Source organism: Myodes glareolus, chromosome 10 (genome assembly GCF_982192425.1).
Source record: "Myodes glareolus chromosome 10, mMyoGla1.1, whole genome shotgun sequence".
Lineage (NCBI taxonomy): Eukaryota > Metazoa > Chordata > Mammalia > Rodentia > Cricetidae > Myodes > Myodes glareolus.
The window spans coordinates 12,471,221-12,489,730 of record NC_142035.1 but is presented as its reverse complement, the minus strand read 5'-3'; the positions used below and the strand labels follow the sequence as shown (position 1 = coordinate 12,489,730).

General features: G+C 51.3%; 1 protein-coding gene across 1 annotated transcript in view; it reads right to left on the bottom strand.

Moving 5' to 3' along the window:
- Prex1 (phosphatidylinositol-3,4,5-trisphosphate dependent Rac exchange factor 1) overlaps nucleotides 1-18,510 on the bottom strand; it is a 156,043-nt gene that overhangs the window by 47,386 nt on the left and 90,147 nt on the right. Inside the window, exons 6-9 of the mRNA XM_087910975.1 lie at nucleotides 11,616-11,777; nucleotides 7,628-7,761; nucleotides 3,071-3,189; nucleotides 1,783-1,932 (exon numbers count right to left, since the gene is read on the bottom strand). Of these exons, the coding sequence (XP_087767101.1) occupies nucleotides 1,783-1,932; nucleotides 3,071-3,189; nucleotides 7,628-7,761; nucleotides 11,616-11,777 (565 nt within the window). The remainder of the gene's footprint in view (nucleotides 1-1,782; nucleotides 1,933-3,070; nucleotides 3,190-7,627; nucleotides 7,762-11,615; nucleotides 11,778-18,510) is intronic.

Sequence of the window (18,510 nt, the reverse complement as noted above, 5' to 3'; positions counted from 1 at the left end):
TACAGGAGGCAGTCTGGGGTTCTGGTATTCATGCCTGCTAACTTCACACTGGCATAGCCATAGAGCACTTCCTGACCCCTGGTCAATGTCACACACCTACCAGGGACTGCTCAGAAGGACTGGGAAGGGACCCAGGTTAAGTCTGAGGGTAACTGGTAGTCCTTCAACTCAGAGCCAAGCTCCAAAGCCTTAACCTACCCCTCTACACTGCACACACGGTCCTGCCCCTCCACACCATCTACACGGGGCCCCATCCTTAACTTTACTCATGGTCTCTTTCTGAACCCCACCCCATCCAGACAATAAAAGCAACAGCAAATGAGTGTTTCATGGCCTCAGATACATGCCCCGTGCTCCTCACAAAAAGAGCCACAACTATCCCCATTTTACAAACGAAAAGCTGAGACCCAGGGAACTTATGTTGTCAGAATAGGTGGCATCAAGATTTTATCCCAAGATGTTTGGTTCCATATCCTGACCTGGGCTATGACTACAGACCACAGTATGAGCCCATCCCTGTGTGCCCAGCCCTGAGGTTGGACTTAAGACAACACTCACATCTAAGGACAAGGTCCCCTTGGACCACACACACCTCTTAATGACATATACCCAGTGCTAACCACAGCTCTTGATTCTAACCACAAAAGTGCAGATCAACCCCACCCAGCTGGGCCAACTCCCTGCCCCAGTACCGACCCCACCCCAGCCCTGAACAGTTTCAGACGTTGAGCCCTTGTCCATCCAAAGGCCAAAGACAGGAGTTTATCTGGCTTCCTGGTATTCTAATACATTCAGGCTTGATATTTAAGATGGGGAAGCGCTACCAAAAGGCCCCGCTTTCTCTAGGAAACGGGTGAAGACACTGAATGAGGACAGTGACTTGGGTGGTGTGAGGAGGGGAGAGAGGCCAGTGGTCTGGGCCGTGCATGCAAAGGGCAGGCTTGCAGGATCACGATGACCTCCTGAATGAAGAAGGACAGAGGGACGATGAGGGGTCCGGGTGGCACTGAGGGTTTGTTTCAGCACTGGGTGAGTGGAAAGCCCATCTACTGCTACAAAGGGCTGGGAAGCAGACTGAGCAGGCTCCGAGGGTGATGGAACTGCGGCAAATGTGAGGTGCCTATGGTGCATATACCAGCTAGGGTTTCAGGTCAGCAGGATGTACATGGGGGAAACTGAGGCTCAATGTGATCAAATGAGGAGATAATGTTGAGTTTGCAATGATGGTCAAATCTAAGGCCTTGGGCAGCAGGGCCACAGCCTCTGCAGCAGGAGAGTGAGTCCGCTCAGGCTCAGGTCACCCCAGACCCCTCAAGTTTCCAGTCTGGTGGGCTCCACAGTAGTTCAAGGCAGAGATACGGGTCAGAGCCCACCCATCCCTGGTCTGTCACCTCAAACCCTGTGCTGTCTTTCAGTGAACCACTTTGGTTACTGTCCTGAGGTGCTCTCTACCATGCCTAAGGGGCACCCTGAGGACCATCCCCCGGACTCTCACTCAGGGACCAACAAACAAAGGTTTGGGCAAACATCTTAGCTGCAGGGGAAAGAAGATGCTGTTTCCAGATGCTCTGGGTGACCAGTAAGCCACATGGGGACTGTGGTCCAACTGACTGACCCACCAGGTCCCAACATAGTCACAGATGTCCCCACCCATCAAAACACCTGCTATGTGTAGCTTCAACACTTCTGCAAGGGACCAAGATCCGTGCTCTAGGCACAGTCCTCACCCTATAAGAACCCCATCAACCTCCTAGGCAGTCCAGGACCCGCCCAGGCACCCACTCTCTCGCTGTTCCCGCTCTCGGATCAGGGCATCCAACCACTTCTGCTTCTCCTCCGCAGTCTTGGCCATACACACAAACCACTTGTTCTTGGCCGTGTTGTGGATTTTCCAGCCATTGGTGACAGTGTAGCCATTGCTGTGGTAATCAGCTGATGGGGACGAGAGGCAAACATGGATCAGTACACAGATAGCTATGTAACTTCCAATAGTCCGCAAAATGATGGCCACCACCAGGGCCAGGCTTGAGGAGCTAAACCTTCCCCCCAACCACTGTTTCCCCCTGGCTTCTCTCTCATAGGCAAAGATCTGCACAGTCCCTTCCAACACGACAGTGACAGTGACACAGGTGTCGTGACCTCTCATGTGGGCACAAACGTAATAGTGGAAGAGATGCTTGCCCAGAACTTAGGGGAGTAACCCTCTCTGAAAACATGACAGCGAAACAGCTGTGGGCCTGCATGTGCCACAGCTCAAAACCACACTGGAACCTTCCCCAGACAGGCTCACAGAACATCTCCTGAGATGCAGCATCCCTGGTCCCAGGGAATGGCGAAACTACCCTAAGCTTTGGTCACCTGCCTGTGGATTTTCAGACAATAGATGATATACAGCCACAGGAAGCAGGCCCCGCCCAGACCTACATGAGACAAGGATGCATCCCAGGGTCAGCACACTGAATGCAAGATCCATGTAGAATGCAGACAGGGCACTATGACTACCTTACTATACACACAGAAAAGGATGTACACGGTCACATGCATCTAAAGCCATTTTATATGCATGAGTTTGAAAACCAGAGACATTTAAAGTGAAATACTGGGCAATGGAAACTAAAGAGGTGATATTTTGTTTTTAGACAGTATCTCACTACATAGCCCTGGCCAGCCTGGAACTCACTATGCAAACTAGACTGGTCTCAAATTCATAGACATCTGCCTGCCTCTGCCTCTCAAGTGCTGGGGTTAAAGGTACGCACCACCACACCCAATATGGTGAAAGAAAGTATTTTAGGCAGAAAAAAAAAGGATTGCATTATAAAATGCCTAAAGTAAGGGGCTGGAGAGATAGCTTGGTAGCTAAGAGCACTGGCTGCTCTTCTAGAGGACTGGGGTTCAGTTCCTAACACCCACATGGCAGCTCACAACTGTTTGTCACTCCAGATCCAGATCATCCAAGGCCCTCCTCTGGCCTCCATGAGCATTGCACACACATGGTACACACAAACATAGTGAGAATGCCAGGGCAGGCAGGGAGGGGAGGGGTTTAGCGGAGAGGGGCGGGGCCCACCTGTCCCATCCTCCACATTCTCCACTTCCATGACTTCAGTGTTGATCCGACCCCTGAAGATGTACAGGGAGCCATTGATGGACTTGGTCCTCTTGGTAGATTTCTTGCTGCCAGTGACCCTGAAAGACAGAAAGGAGTCAGCATCCCCTACAAGGGGCAGCAACACAGAGAGGCATCCAGGGACAGAGAAGAGCTCTGGACTAGGGTGAGGAACATGGGGTGGCTGCTGGTGGGCAGGAAACTGAGTAAGTTTCTTCTCTACTATCATGGCTTCCCATCTGAAACATACATTAAACGCTTTGTTGATCTCACAGATCAACTCTTCAGTTAATGGAGACTCATGGGAGACCAACAACAGAAATTCAGCACACTGGACTAGCTGACGCTCTCTCTCTCTCTCTCTCTCTCTCTCTCTCTCTCCCTCCCTCCCTCCTTCCCTCTCTCTCTCTCTCTCTCTCTCACACACACACACACACACATACACACACACACACACACACACACCTACCCATTGTCCATCCAGCCATCTATAACCAACCATTTATTAACTATCTATCTATAATCTACCCATCCATCCAAATACTATTCATCCATCTATCTACCCACAAACTCGTTCATTCATCCAGTCACCTCATATACTCACTCTCCCAAGAGTCCATGCACCCATTCATTCATCTGCCTACCTTCCAATGCAACTACCCACCTACCTTATCCACCTATTCACACATTCATCACCCCCTATCCCGACACACGCTTTCCCTTGGGAGATTTCTGTTGTCCATCCACTCAGTCACTGCTGCAGTCTGAACATGGGACCTTTCACATTCATCTGCTGCCTTCCAAACCCTGATGCAAGAGTTGGGTGTGGGAGTGAGGCCAGGAGAGGTGGTTAGAGCACAGAGGTTGGTGGTATCTCATGAATGGGATTTTACAAAAAGGCCTTAGAGAGATACCTTCCCCTTTCCACTATACACACAACAGAAAGCAGAAGGAAGCCGGACTGTGCATGTCTCCTGGTGCCTTGCCCTTGGACTTCCTAGGTTGGACAAGTTGAAAAAAATTATATCCTTTAAGATACCCAGTTATGTCATTTTGTTAGATTCCAAATAAATTAGGCTATCAATCAATAAACAACAACAAAAAACACCTGGCAGGGCTTCCTATAGGCAGGGAATCAAGTAAAACGCAATACACTCAGTAAGTCCTTGGAAATGGCTGCTAGGTGCCCAGCACTCTGCCAAATGCTGGGCCACAGGGAAGCACAGGAAATCACGGGGAACTTGTCTTGTGTGGGAGAGGGGATGGAGCACACAAAGAAACACTGATCACAGCAAAGGTCCTCTGCATCTCCTTGATCCACGGGGTGGACCTATCCTTACAGAGCCTGCTAGGACTATGGTCAGGCGTCTCTACCTGAGACAAACTTACTACAGCTGGGTAAATTCAGCAGTATGGACCCTGGACCGCAGGCTGGCCAGACCTCCCTGAGAATGCAGCTGTATGAGGGGAGACCTGAGCTCCTACTCCATGTAGGAGTTGAGCGGCAAGGACTGAAGCAGCAGGGTACTGAGCATGTTTGCCAGACTCTGGCTCCCTGGGCCTGTAACGAGGGACAGACTGTGTGAGAGTTAAGAGGAACCATGTGCTTCCTCAAGCACTGGCTGGCTGGACTCTGCTTTCTTTTAAATTTTAAATGCACAAATGCAAGCATGTGTGCATTTGTATAATACACCAAAGTTCACCCTCCTGCTTCCATGTACACATGGGTATGCATGTGTGTATTCCTGTGTGCACACCCGTGTATGCAGGTACACTGATGTGTGGCAATACATGTGTATACATGTATGTATGAGCATGTGCATGTTGTATATGCCTGTGCATGTATGTATATGTATGCAGGTACAAAACTCCATGAGAATGCATTGGTGTACACGTGTATGGATATGCATCAGTTTGTACACGGTTATCTGCCTGTGTGCATGAGTGTGTGTTTCTGTCTGTGAACATGCAGGTGCATTATGAACATACATACCAGGTCTGTGTCTCAGAGAACCCTAACTGACAGAGATTTTGGCATTCCTTCTCGGAATAAGGAAGAACTGAGGAGAAAAGGGTTTGGGACAGGAGTGTGGACAAAAAGACACGTCCAGTTCAGACACAGGTGACCTATGTGCAAAATACCCAAAGAAAGTCAAACAGGAACTGTCTCCTATTTTTCACTCATAAGCCTGGCACTGTCCCAGCCACTTCACAGTGAGTCCTAGATGGGGTCACCCGCTCTGTAAAGCGCTAGATGGGGTCGCCCGCTCCGTAAAGCGCTAGATGGGGTCGCCCGCTCCGTAAAGCGCTAGATGGGGCACTAGATGGGGTCGCCCACTCTGTAAAGCACTAGATGGGGTCGCCTGCTCTGCAAAGCGCTAGTGGGGCGCTAGATGGGTCACCTGCTTTGCAAAGCATACCCCATAGGACATCTGGGCTTCAGTTCACATAACAGACACGAAAACGACATTTGCCTAAAGTCGTGCAGCAGCAGCAGCAGGACCTGAGGGCTTTCAGCCACTATGACTCTGGCCTCTCAGAACACAGCAGGCAGCTACACGGTGTAAGGCTTAGCTCTTGTGGGCCTCAGTTTCCCCTTCTGTAACTGAGAGGGCTGACTTTTAGAATGTCCTCTTCCTCCTTTGGTGGCCAAAAGGAGCTCTCTGTGTCACAGACTGTTCCACCACATCCCAGACAGGGACCAAGAGAGCCAGCAGCTGCCTAGCCGCATCAGGTACTTCCTGCAGCCACCATCCCAGTCAGCCAGGCTCCAGCCACCAGCACCTGACCCTGCCCTTAGGCACTCGGCCTTCTGGCTGCTAATCTAGAAGCTGGACAGTGGCCTGGTTCCTGGTCCTCCCAGGAGACAGGTGTGCCCTTTTCCACAGGCCAGATCCCTGTGTCACTAAGGAAGGAGCAGCCTTCAGAGAGCTTAGGATGGACACAGGAAGGCCAATGATAGTCCCCAAAGAAACCAAGATGGTAGCAATAGCTACTGTTCCTCCTAGGGCAGGCGACACAGAGGAAGAAGGGCATGGCAAAGAAGCCAGGGCTGGGACAGCACAGCCAGCAGTTGGGAGTTATTCACAGGGTTCTGAAGGGACATTCTGTTTCCAAACCCTAGTGCTCTGGGAAAAGTGCCTGCTTCTAACAGCCAGGGCAGGGAAGGACTGGGGGTGACATTTCACAGCAGCCTTAGGATGGTCAAAGGAGGCCTCTGGGGGTGACACCAGCAGGACAGGTGACATGAGACAGCAACAGAGATCATTACAGAGCAAAAGCGGGAGAACACCTGGAGAGAAGGCAGGCTGAACATGTCTACACTGGGAGATGACACAATGGGAGGCTGAGACCTGAGGCAAGAAAGACCAGCTTCCAAAACAGAAAGGATGGCCAATACATGTGGCTCTGTGCCCTGGGGCTGCCAAGGTGGCACCAAGAACCCCAGGATGAGTGTGAGGTCCATGGGGACAGCACCAGCAGCCAGCCCCAACTTCGTGCGCCAGACCCTTAACTATCTTCACCTCCACAATGACCCTGTGAGGTGCATTCAGTAGAGCCTACTGTTTTACAAACAAGGAAACTGAGGCACAATCAGGAGAGGTCGTGGAGCTAGAGAAGTGGTCAAACTCTGAGCCAAACATGCAGAGGACGGATGTGGCCCACTGTAGAAGAGGAAACTGAGGCTTCACAATACATATGAAATAGCCACCCATCCCCTGTGGCCAGCTTCCCCACACGGGCTCAGGAGCTGGGAAACTGAAAACTGATGCTCTGAGACAATGGGCTTTACGGCCAGAAAGCAACAGTGCTCTGAGACCGCTGCAGTCTCAGCCAGATAAGGCTGGGAGAAGCCTCTGAAGGTTACTGTTTCACTCTCAGGACAACTCACAGGAAACAGAATGGAAGCAGGGGACATCGTCTGCTAAGATGACCCAAGGGACTCTCAGTGAGGGATGTGAAGATGCTGGTGAACCGTTCTCTTCTTCCCCAGCCCAACAGTGAGAGCTTTCTCCCCTCCAACTCTGTACTCTGGGAACCTTAGGATCCCAGACGCTGGTGAGCCTCTACAATCGTCTAGAGCTATGCTGTATGACACAAGGTCACAAGGAAAATATGACTGGGACCCACTGCGGTGTAAAGCTAATACATAAACCACTTCAAAGTCTGAACGTTAAAACATATGGCAAAACACCTCCTTATTACTTTTCAAAACTTGTTTACAGTTACATATAATTATAATTAGATATAACATGTGAACATTTTGAGTTGAATTCACTATTAAACCCCAGTTCACCTGTTTCTTTTTATATTTATTTAATATTGTTACTAGAAAATTAAAATTAACATATTCAACTTATACTATAAATTCATTTAGAATAACTCCCTAAATACTCAGAAGAAAAAGCCCAGGGAGGGATGTGGCAAGCCCGAGGTGTCACCTGGAGAAAGGGGCATTTAGTACTGGCCGGCCCCAGCAGATCACCTGGGCAGCCTGGCCCTGCCCTAGCAACATACCTGGATTTCCGCTTACAGTAGACAAGCAGGTTGTCAAAGAGGAAGAAGGCTCTCTCCTGGATGTTGCCTGCAGAGATCTTCAGCAGAGTGCCCTGAAGGAGGAGCTGGGTGCAGATGTCTGTGAGGTTAGAGCCCTGGGGAGAGGATGGAGGGCAGGAATGAGCAGCCAAGAACACACCTGTCTTAGCACCTTCCGTGTTGCACAGGAAAGCACCCTGGCAAAGGCAACCCAAGGGAGGAAGGGCTGCTTTCTGTTCTGCAGTCCATCATGGCAGGGTGCTCATGACAGCAGGAGCTTGAGGCAGCTGTTGCATCACAGCCACAACCAGGAAGCAGAGATGTTGTGGAATGTTAGCTGAAGATGTGCTACGTTCGTTTATGCTGTGGAACACTTGTTTAATGATGCAAGGATGTGTTGCATACTTTTATGTTGCATTTGTTTAACTCTGTGAAGCTGTGTTACTTTGCCTGCCTAAAACACCTGATTGGGCTAAGAAAAAGCTGAACGGCCAATAGCCAGGCAGGAGAAAGGATAGGCAGAGATGGCAGACAGAGAGAATAAACAGAAGGAGAAAAAGAGAAGAGGGAGGAGCGAGAAAAGGAGGAGAGGGGGATGCCAGGGCCAGCCACCCAGCTACACAATCACCCAGTCACCCAGCCACCCAGCCAGACATGGAATAAGAAAAGACATACAAAAATAGAGAAAGGTAAAATCCCAGAGGCAAAAGGTAGATGGATAATTTAAGTTAAGAAAAGCTGGCTAGAAACAAGCCAAACTAAGGCCGGGCATTCATAAGAGAAATGAATTCACGTATTTGGGAGCAGGGTGGCAGACCCCAAAGAGTTTAAAAAAAAAAAACCCTACACAGAGAATCATGAATCCATGCTGCTGTTTAAGTCTTTCTCCATCTGGATAGTCCAGTAGTCCAGCCAGGGAACGGCCCTGCCACAGCTAAGGTAGACCTTCCCACACCTACTAATCTAACCCTGGTAACCCTTAGAGGCATGTGCAGAGGCTAAGCACTCCCTCACAGATCTACCTGGAGGCTTGTCTCCTAGGTGACTCCAGATCCTGTCAAATTGACAGCACTAGCTATCGAACACCCCTTCCTCCATACCCCTAAATCCCTATCGGCCTCCCAGGCAAATCTCTCAGCACACAGGAAGACAACACAATCTGTCGGGTGGCTGTGTGGGCACAGCACCATCAGTGAACTGCAGGTTCTACTACAGCAGACACTCAGGGGTGCAGGGAGTGGACACACCAATTCACATGGCTAATGACAGACCCAGGGGGTCAGCATCTGGTCCTGCAGGGGTTGGGTTTGTCTGAGTGTCCGGTGTCTGTCTTTCCCTGTGATCTATCTGCAGTCTGGCTTGTTAAGTCTCCCCTACAAGATCAGCACTTCTGTAAGGACAGGGCCACCACCAAGTGTGTATGGTGAGATCTCCAGCACCTAGCAACCTTCCCTGGGCTGCAGTAGGGGCTCAACAGTCACATGGGAACCAGCAGGGCAGAACTCTGGGAGTGCTAGGTTCACTGAAGGCCTCTGGCAGCAATAAGAGCTGTCGGATAAGCACCCCATGTCAGTGCAGCTAACACATAGGGTGTGCATGAGGTTGACTGAGCACCGTAAGACTTGGGGCAGAGAATTAGGAAGGTGCTAAGGAGGGGCAAAGACAGGGACGAGGAAAGTGTCACTCTGAATCCTCAGGAGCCAGCACCTAGCCTATGAAGAGTCCTGGCAGGGCAGGGTCAGGTTACACAGATCCTAAGAGCTGAGGAGAGGGAGCTGGACAGAAATACACAAGTACAGAACACCCACTGAGGCAACCAACATCCTTGCTCCCCTGCATTCATCTTGGGGAGGGAATTTTGCAGGCACTGGCTGTTTGACCAATGAACTGTATTTCCCAGCTTCTTGAGCATCAAGTATGGTCAAGAGACCTAATCACACCAAGAAGCAGGTGACATATCACTCACTACCTTCCAACCTCTCTCATACCTTCCTTATCTCTTTCCACAGGGAAAGGGCAGCCATCAGGTTTAGGAAAGGACACTGGTGGTAGACATGCCCAAGGCATAAGAAAAACACAGTCCTGTTGGATCAGAGCCACCTACCCAACCTGGCTAGCCACTGGCCACACATCCACCTCTGCACTGCTCACAAGCTGCAATGTGAGCCCCTTGGAGCTGCCCCCACCCCCAACCCACGGCAGCCAGTCCATGCCCATGTGTACCTAGATGCTGCAGGGAGCTCAGGACAGTGGCCTGTGACACAGCAGAAAGACTGGTCATGAGGCCTGTGCTTTAGGGCAAAGCCATGTGCAGCTCTCACAGCCAAAGGAGCCAGACGCCAGGTCGGCTGCTTTACTTTGACTGCTGAACACACCAACCGACCAACTCAGGCTGGTGACTGGAACCTCCCTGCCCAGGAAGCTGGGGGAAGGGAAGCACTCTGCTGATGCCACAGAAAACAAGACCCTCCTGGGGCAGCGCCTCTCCCACACAAGCGGGAACCTTTTCTCTCCCACCTTCCAACTTGATCGAGGCCAAACCTTAATGCCCATTCCAAAGTCCATCTGCAAAGGAGTCTGGGAGCTGGGGCTCTCACAGAGGAGATGACCAGTGAAGGAAAGAGCAGGGGACATGTCACCCGTATTCTCTGAACAAAGCCCCAGTCTTCTCTGCAGCTGGGCCCTCAACCCAGGGTGGGGGAGTACAAGAAAAGAATACTAAATCCCAGACGTCCAGGGCCACCCAGGCCTGGCGGGTGAGGGGAGGGGGGTGTCCAGACAGCAGCGTCTGACCCAGAACCTTTCATCTCAGCCCCTAATCTCTCACTCCAGCTGAGCTGCCCTTTCAGATTTAGCTGTATTTTTCCATTGTCCTTCTATAGACACACAGGAAACGTTCAATAATGGAAGCAAGAAGTGAGGGTTAAGAACGTCATTTGGTTATTGGCTGAAGGGACAGTATGGTGGGTAAAGGGGCTTGCTGCCAAGCCTGATGACCCTGAGTTCAATGCCCAGGTCCCACACGGTGGAAGCAAATGAGTCGACTCCCACAAACTATCCTCTGACCTCTCCACATGTGCGAGGCACACCGTGTACACACCCACAAATAAGTGTGATTTAAAGAAGGTCATACACTCTGGGGTGGTCCCTCCCACTAACAACCCTGGGAACAGGGAAACAACACCTGCAACAGATGCAGGTAAGAAACAGGGTACCAGGGTCAGAGAAGTTAAAAGCAGGTGCCAAAAGTCACTCAGCTAGCCAGGACATATGAAACCAGAGTACTGACCTGGGGTGGTGTGGAAGGCTGACACTGCCATCCTGACAGCGTTCAGAACCCCCTTCTAGACTTGTGGCATTTCTCTGAGTGAGTTTCCAGATTATGTTTACTAAGGTGTGAAGATCCACCTAAAATGTGGGTGGTGTTACCTCACCTCCTGAGCTGGTGGTGTCCCAGACTGCGTACAAGAGAGCAGGGAGCTATCTTACCTCTGCTTGCTTCCTGTGGGTTTGCTGTGCCCATCTGTGTGAAGTGCCTGCCCATGACTTCTCTACCATGATGGACTGTACCCGCCAACTCTGAGCCACAATAAACCTCCCTCCCTCCCGTGGTTTCCGCCAGGTATTTGCCACAGTCACAGGAAAAGAGATGGATTCAGATATGGAAGTGCTGCCCTTGATGCTGGGAACAGAAGCGCCAAGGCCTGTAGGCAGCAGGTAGGCCAGGCACCACAGCACACTTGGTGAGGAAGTGTGGCCCGCAGGGGCAGTGGCAGCTGCAGGGAAATGCAACAGTGCTACCAATCTGTCTATGAAAATTTGAAATCTGCAATTTTATGTTTCACTGAAAATCAGCTAAGTCACTTGTAAGCAAACACAGGGCAGGCCAAACATAGGTACCAGGCTGTGGTCTGCACTGAAGTGGGGGCCCAGCCCCCTCAGCCCAAGGTTCTCCCGTCTGACCACGTACCTCCCAGCCCTCTATGTGAGACTGCAGCTGCTCCAGTGCCTCCAGCTTCTCCATCTGCCTCTTGGTCTCATTGATGTTGGAGCAAACCGTCTTCATGGCCTGCAGGGCACTCTGCACCGCGGGGTGGTCAGGGTGCTTGCCAGGGGTCCTTTTGGCCAGCTCCTAGTGTGGGAGAGTGCCGAAAAGAGGGAAATCAGTCCAGGTACGTTCCGGTCAGAGGTGGAGCCATGTCGAACCAGTGTGCTGAGGTGAGCTAAGTTCGCACGCACATGCTTGCGCATTCACGCGAGTGTTAGTCTTCATAGTGAACACAACTGGACTTGGGTCACCTAGAATATACATCTCTGGGTGTCTAGGAAGGTGTTTCAGAGAGGTTTAAAGGGTGGCCCAGCCTAGGAGGCAGGGGGTGCCATCCCACAAGCTGGGCTTTCCAGACTGAACCCAAAGAAGAATGGGAGCTGAGTGCTAGCGTTCGTTTTTGTCTCCTTCCTGACTACAGACACAGGAGACCAGCCACCCCACTGCTCCTGATGGACTGTACCCTAAAACAGACACAGGAGACCAGCCACCCCACTGCTCCTAAAGCCATGAACCATAATAAGTCCTTCTCCCTTGAGCTGATTTCATCAGGTCTGTCATTCCATGGACAAAAAAGACATCCATTTTTTCACTCATTCACTCACTCATTCATTAACTCATTCTGTGGGCATCACCTGAGTGTCCTGGAAGTCAGAATCTAAATACACAAGAAAATAGAAATAAGACCACCCTAGCCCAATACAGAAGAGAGAGACAGAAAAGCGAAGACAGATCAAGTGTCTGTCACGATGGCCAGCAGTGAGAAATTCTGTGAGGAGCTGGAATAGACATCAGGAAATGAGTTTCCGACTGGGAAGTCGGATACACTTAGGGAACAACGTGGCAGACAGCAGACAGAACAGCTGCAAAGGGAATGAGGTCGGAAAGACACTGGGCAAGACAAGGAACAGTAGGTGACTGGGGGCGGGGTGAGGGAACCACAAGACAGAACAGGAAGATGGGCAGGTGACAGAGGTGGCCACAGACACAATTGTTGTCCCAGCTTTCTTGGTGAAATGGGTAGGGGGGAAAATGCCTCTTGGGGTACAAGTGTGGCTGAGTGGTAACCATTTGCCTAATGCACTCAAGGCTCACCCTGGGTTCAATCCCCGGGATGTGAGAGAAAAACAAATAGGCCTCTCCTTCAGAGTACAGAGTACAAAAAGCATCCAGCCATTTCCCTCGACCCAGGACGCAGCTGCCATCAGTTTGGCCCCTTCCCCCTCACTCCCATCTCAGACATAGACAGGGGCCAGGCCGTGTTTTCTAGAAACATGGCCTCATGTCACCTAGGCTGAGGAATCTTAAACTCCGGATCCTCCTGCCTCTGCATCCTGAGAGCTGGGATTTAAAGGCATGCACCACCATGCTCAATTTATACAGTGCTGAGGGCGGAAAGCCGGGCTTCCTGCATGTTAGGCCAGCACTCTGCCAACTGACCTCCAGCTGGTCTCAAACAAAAGGTTCCAGCCACTCACTAGGTGTGGTATGTGAGACACGGAGGAGACTTATGGGCCAGCAGTGGTGGGGACGATGCTGAGGTGGCGGTGCCTATGCCAGATCACAGCCTTTCTCAGTCAGTGCATTAGGACATCAGAGAAATTTCCTAAACCAGACATTACCAGATGGCCCAGGCTCTGCCACCATGCAGGTCTCGATTCCCTGTATTCACCAGCAATGTCCCCTGGCTCTCCTGCACTGGATTCCTGAGTGGTTTTGCACACTAACTAGAAAGACTTATGCTTCCTTGAGCATCACCCACTACGAACCTGTCACTAGAAAGCCAGTGATGATGAAAATGACACAGAACACCCCAAGAGTCCCCTGGTTGAGCTTGAAAGACAGGTCCCAGACTGTCTAACAGAGGAGACTGTGGTAGCCCCAGCCATGGGGAGGAAGGGCTGGGATCTGAATTTGGACCACCAGCTTCCTCATGGATAGGACAGCAAGGGATAAAGCAGGTACCAGCTGCACTCTGGTCAAGCCGGCAAAGAGTCGGGAGGCCAGAATGGCCAGCAGCTTGTTCACAGACAACAGCTGTCTCCTGCTTGTTAAAGTTCAGCCCCTCCTCAGAGGGGTCCTCTACAGGGCAGTCAAGGCCCAGTCAAAAGGAGAAAAGGGTCAGTTCCCGTTCCCAGCTGACTGCCCTCACCTCTATTTCTGCCTGAGGTCAGCAATGAGGGTGGGAACAGAAACCAAGCACAAAGGCCAGACTGGTAACTGGCCCAAGCTGCAGGGGAAGTGCAGACTTTGGTGTCTAGAGTCACAGGGGAGTGTTGGCTACACTCCAAGAAGCTCCAAGAACCAAGAGCCATCCCAGTCCCGAGCCTCTGCACAGGCTGCTTCCTTAGGCCATCTAGCCGGGCTCTTAGGGGGCAACACCACACTGTGAAGGGCAGGCGGAGCGCAGTGAGAGAGAGCTGAGTGGCAGGATAGAAACCCGCAAGAGCAGCCTGTTCACTTTCAGCCCCACTGTGCACTCCTGGGGGCAGCCTTCTGAACAACGGTGCAGGACAGTTGGACATCCCTGTGCAAATCAAATCAGGCCACTTCCTCTACTGCACCAGAAACTAACCCAGAATGTACTGAACCCCAAATGGAAGAACAGAGACCATACAACCGAGAGGAAAGGATGCAGAAAGGAGCCCTGGTCACCTCAGGTCAGCCAATGTGTTCCCTGACACACTCACATGTAAATCAGCCTCACAAATGTGACACTCAGCTTCATCAGGTTCAAAGCCATCGTGTACCAAGGACACCATCCAAGAGCAGGGAAGAAGAGTCAGTGGAGCCATTTCCAAACTAGACAGATACCACAACCAAATGGCAAAAAGACAATCTAGGGCTTGGAAGAGGGCTCAGAAGAGTGCTGGGGGTGGGGGGAGTTAAAGCATTTGCAAGCTTGGATCCCCAGAGCCCACCTAAAAAGCCAGGTGTGGTGGTGTGCACCTGTAAGCCCAGAGATGGTGAGATGGGAAGTGGAGACAGGTAGACCACGGAAGCCTGCGAGTCAGCTAGCCCAGCCTACACAATGAAGACCAGTGAGAGAGTCTATCTCACAAGATGGAAGGTACCCAATGACAGACACCCAAGGTCATCTTTGACCTCCACATACAACCTTGCATGCACGGGTATGCACATGTGCATGCATGCATTCACATCTCTCTCTCTCTCTCTCTCTCTCTCTCTCTCTCTCTCTCTTTCTCTCACACACACATAAATGATAAAGTAATTTTAAAAGAAGTGATGCATGTGAGGGACAGGGAGCTGGCTGAGCAGTTAAGAACACTTGTTGGTTTGCCAAAGGACGATGATTCCGTTCCCAGCACGCATATTAGGTGACTCAAGGACCTGTAACTCCAGCTCCCAGGAATCTGGCCCCTCTGACAACCGTACTCACACAAGTAAAAATAAAAAAGGTGAAGAGAGCCACCGAGATAGCTCAACAGACAAAGGAGGTTGCTCCCACACCCAATCACCTGTGTTTACCCTGGGAACCACCTCCCCCTCCCCCCAAGTGGTAAAAGGTGAGGATTTCCTGCCCAATTCAGAACTCAGCTGGATTCAGGTTGCTCGGAGTCAGAACAGAACCAGGCTCCAAGGAGACAGGCTCCCATTTGAAAACCCAGGGACACACATCCAAAGTGAGATAGCTGTGAGAACTTCCAGGGCCCAAAGAGGTACTCAGCTATTTGCCAAGCAATTTTGTGGGGGAGGGGCTATGACAAAGAAGTCACTGGGCTTTTCTGGAGTTCAGAAGGTCAAAGGGTGCAGATGCAGACTGCAGCTGGGTGGAGCAATCACACCCTTGGGTTTGCCAGAGTTTTCCAGGAGAAAGAGGTCTGCCTGATAAGGGTATGAGCACCCCATCTTAGAGGCATCAATAGGAGAGATTCAGGCCACTGCATCTCGCTACTCCAACAGCATCCCAGGCGCTGCTGCCAAAAGATGGACACCAGACAGCTCACCTCCACCTCCACCCTTCTCTGCCATGTAACCTTGACAAGTGAACTGAACTCTCGGAGACAGAGTGTGCTCACAGTGAAATTGGGTCACATCCCCTGCTGACCCACCAACAGATGCAAAAGTGAATGTAAGCATCTTCTCAGACCAAGCGAGCAAAATGTTTATCATCGTTACCATCATTTCCATGACAACAGTAACGCATTTACTGCTGTCTCTACACAGTGAGAACAACACCAGGGCTGTTCAGGTTCAGATCATATAAGTGGCAGATAAGAACCCGGGCTATGCACCCAGCACTGTTACCAACGTCACCAAGCATCCATCCCAATGAAGAAACTGAGGCATGATCAGCAGAGCCTGTGAAGGTCACAGACAGGAAGTGGGGCCTGGTAGATGCTAGCTATGGTTACAGGTCTCCTCCTGTTATGCTCTCACAAAGTGTTTAGAAGGGGCTGGCCCTGGGGGGAGGGGAGCAGAGAGCCACAGCACAAGCCAGGCTGTGGCCCTCCCCAGCATCCGCTCCAGCCCGTGTGGTTTCATGAGTGGCCTGGGGTTCCTGGAAGGGAGGAAATAGGGCAAAGGGCCTGGGTTTCTGCAAGCCACCTCATGCCTCTGCCCCCTGCAATCACAAGTACCAAGATGGTGCCCACAGGTAGGACCCTGAACAACTCCATTTTGCCCCCAAAGCAGGGGTGGTCCTGCCAAGGCATGACCACGAGGGTACAACCCAGAACATGAGCTTCCAACCCCAGACCCAGCTGGGTGACAAGCAAAGGTGGTGGGATAAGCAAGTGCTTGCTTGTTCAGTCTTCCTGGGGCCCAACTGAGGTTTACGGGAAAGCGTGAAGAAGAATGGGGAGCCAGTGTGCCATGCAGCCCACAATTCCTGGCCCTCTCCTGGGCTATGAGTCCCAGAGAAGCTGCTACCATCAGGCTCCCAGTGGGGGTTCAAGTCAGAGTCTAAGTCTTCCAGCCTCTACCTCAGGAAGAGACCCACCCAACAAGGGCTTTGGCTGAGACTCTGGTTGGGAGGGTCAGAGGGTAATTCCTCTGCTCCCTGAGGATGTGAGCTGAGGTTGTGGTGCCTGAGCAGGAGCCACCTGAGCAAAGGGTCCACTGAGCCAGAAACTTCAGGGAGGAACAGCTGGAGACACTGGCCTGGGGATACCTTGCCAAAGCCCCAAATAACGTTGCGACTGAAGCCAGCCCTGCCAGGAGTCCTGGTTGTTCTCCATTCTTTTCTGAAAAAGCAAGTTTGAGTTAGGTTTTCACAGTGTGGAGGTGGCTAATGACATGAAATGATAAATCGGGTTTTCCGTCACTAGTGGGATGAAGTAAAGACAAGGCCGGGTTTGTCGCTGGGAAATACACTAAAACCATCACTGCCCTTGTTGGCAGATGCCTGAAAGCTGAAACAAGTCAAGGACATCGCGCTAGCATCTCCACAGAGAAAGGGGGGCCTAGCAAGAAAGGTGTGTCAACCACAGGCTAGACCAAACAGAACAACACCCCCACTTCCTGGGGCTGAATATAGATGGGGCTGAACACAAGCTCTGCTCACAAAGGCCTCTGCACTAGGCTTTTCAACCTAGCTCAGAGGACACAGCCCATTCTAAGTGCAGTTCTGGGGTCCCTCCAGTAATACTGAGGGAAACAGTGGGATGCTAGCAGAGAGCATCTTAGGGGGTAGAGGTTGGAATGAGAACGGCCCCCACTGGCTCAGAGGTTTGAAGGCTTAGACACCAGGGAATAGAACTGTCTGGGAAGAATCAGGAGGTGTGTGGCCTTGGAGGAGGTATGTGCTGGGAGGTGGGCTGAGATTCAAAAGCCCGTTCATTGCAGGTGTGTGCTGCTCTCCTCCCCACCCCCACCCCCGGTGTTCCGTCCCACCCCGTCCCCGGCTCTCTCTGCTACCCTAGATCAGGATGAAAAGCTCTCTGCTATTTCCCCATGCCTTCACCACACTCCACCTGGATGATAATGAACTTGCCCACAGAAGCTGGGAGCAAACCCCCAGTTAAACTTTTATTAGTTGCCTTGGTCATGGTGTCCGTTCACATCAATAGAATGGTGACTCCTCAAAGAAAAGGTGTGGCTGCAGAGATGACTCAGTCACAAACCTGAGGATCTGAGTCTGGATCCTCGGCACTTAAATTATATTAAAAAAAAAAAATCAGAGCCAGCGAAGCGATGCATGCTTTTATTTCCAGCACTCAAGAGGCAGAGGTAGGAAGTTTGAGGTCAGCTGGGTCTACAAAATAAGGTGGAGATCAATAGAAGACATTTGACATTGACCTCTGACCTCCAAACAAATGCATATGAACACACACACACAAAAACAAGTACATAACACATACACACACATACCACACACACACCAAAAAAAGAAAAGCGGGAAAGGAAAACAAGAAGTGAAAATTTCTAGAACTTGAAAAGCTGCCCACCACAGCAGAGAAAGCCTTGACACAGGCAAACTATATGAAAACTCGATGCAAATATCTTGAACGATTCTGCCCCGTGAGATCCAGGAACCCAAGTCTCCAAGATGAGCAGAGAGGGAAACTGATGTCGGCAGACCCCTGCTCCTAGATCCACCCACGCAGCAGCAAGGGCGCTGGCTGTACAGGTCCAGCGACGGCAGTCTCACCCCAGAGTCCTCCAAGCCGTCCCCCAGCTGACAGTGGCCGGTGGGCTGCAAGGTGGCTTCCTCTAACAGGACCACATGCCACAGCCCTGACCAGCTGTGCCAAGGCCACGATGCCCAACTCATTTTGGGGGCTGTGTATGTGCCTGTGTGTGGTGAATGCTCAGGGGATCAGCACAACCCTCTAGATTCCACCAGCTGGGGATG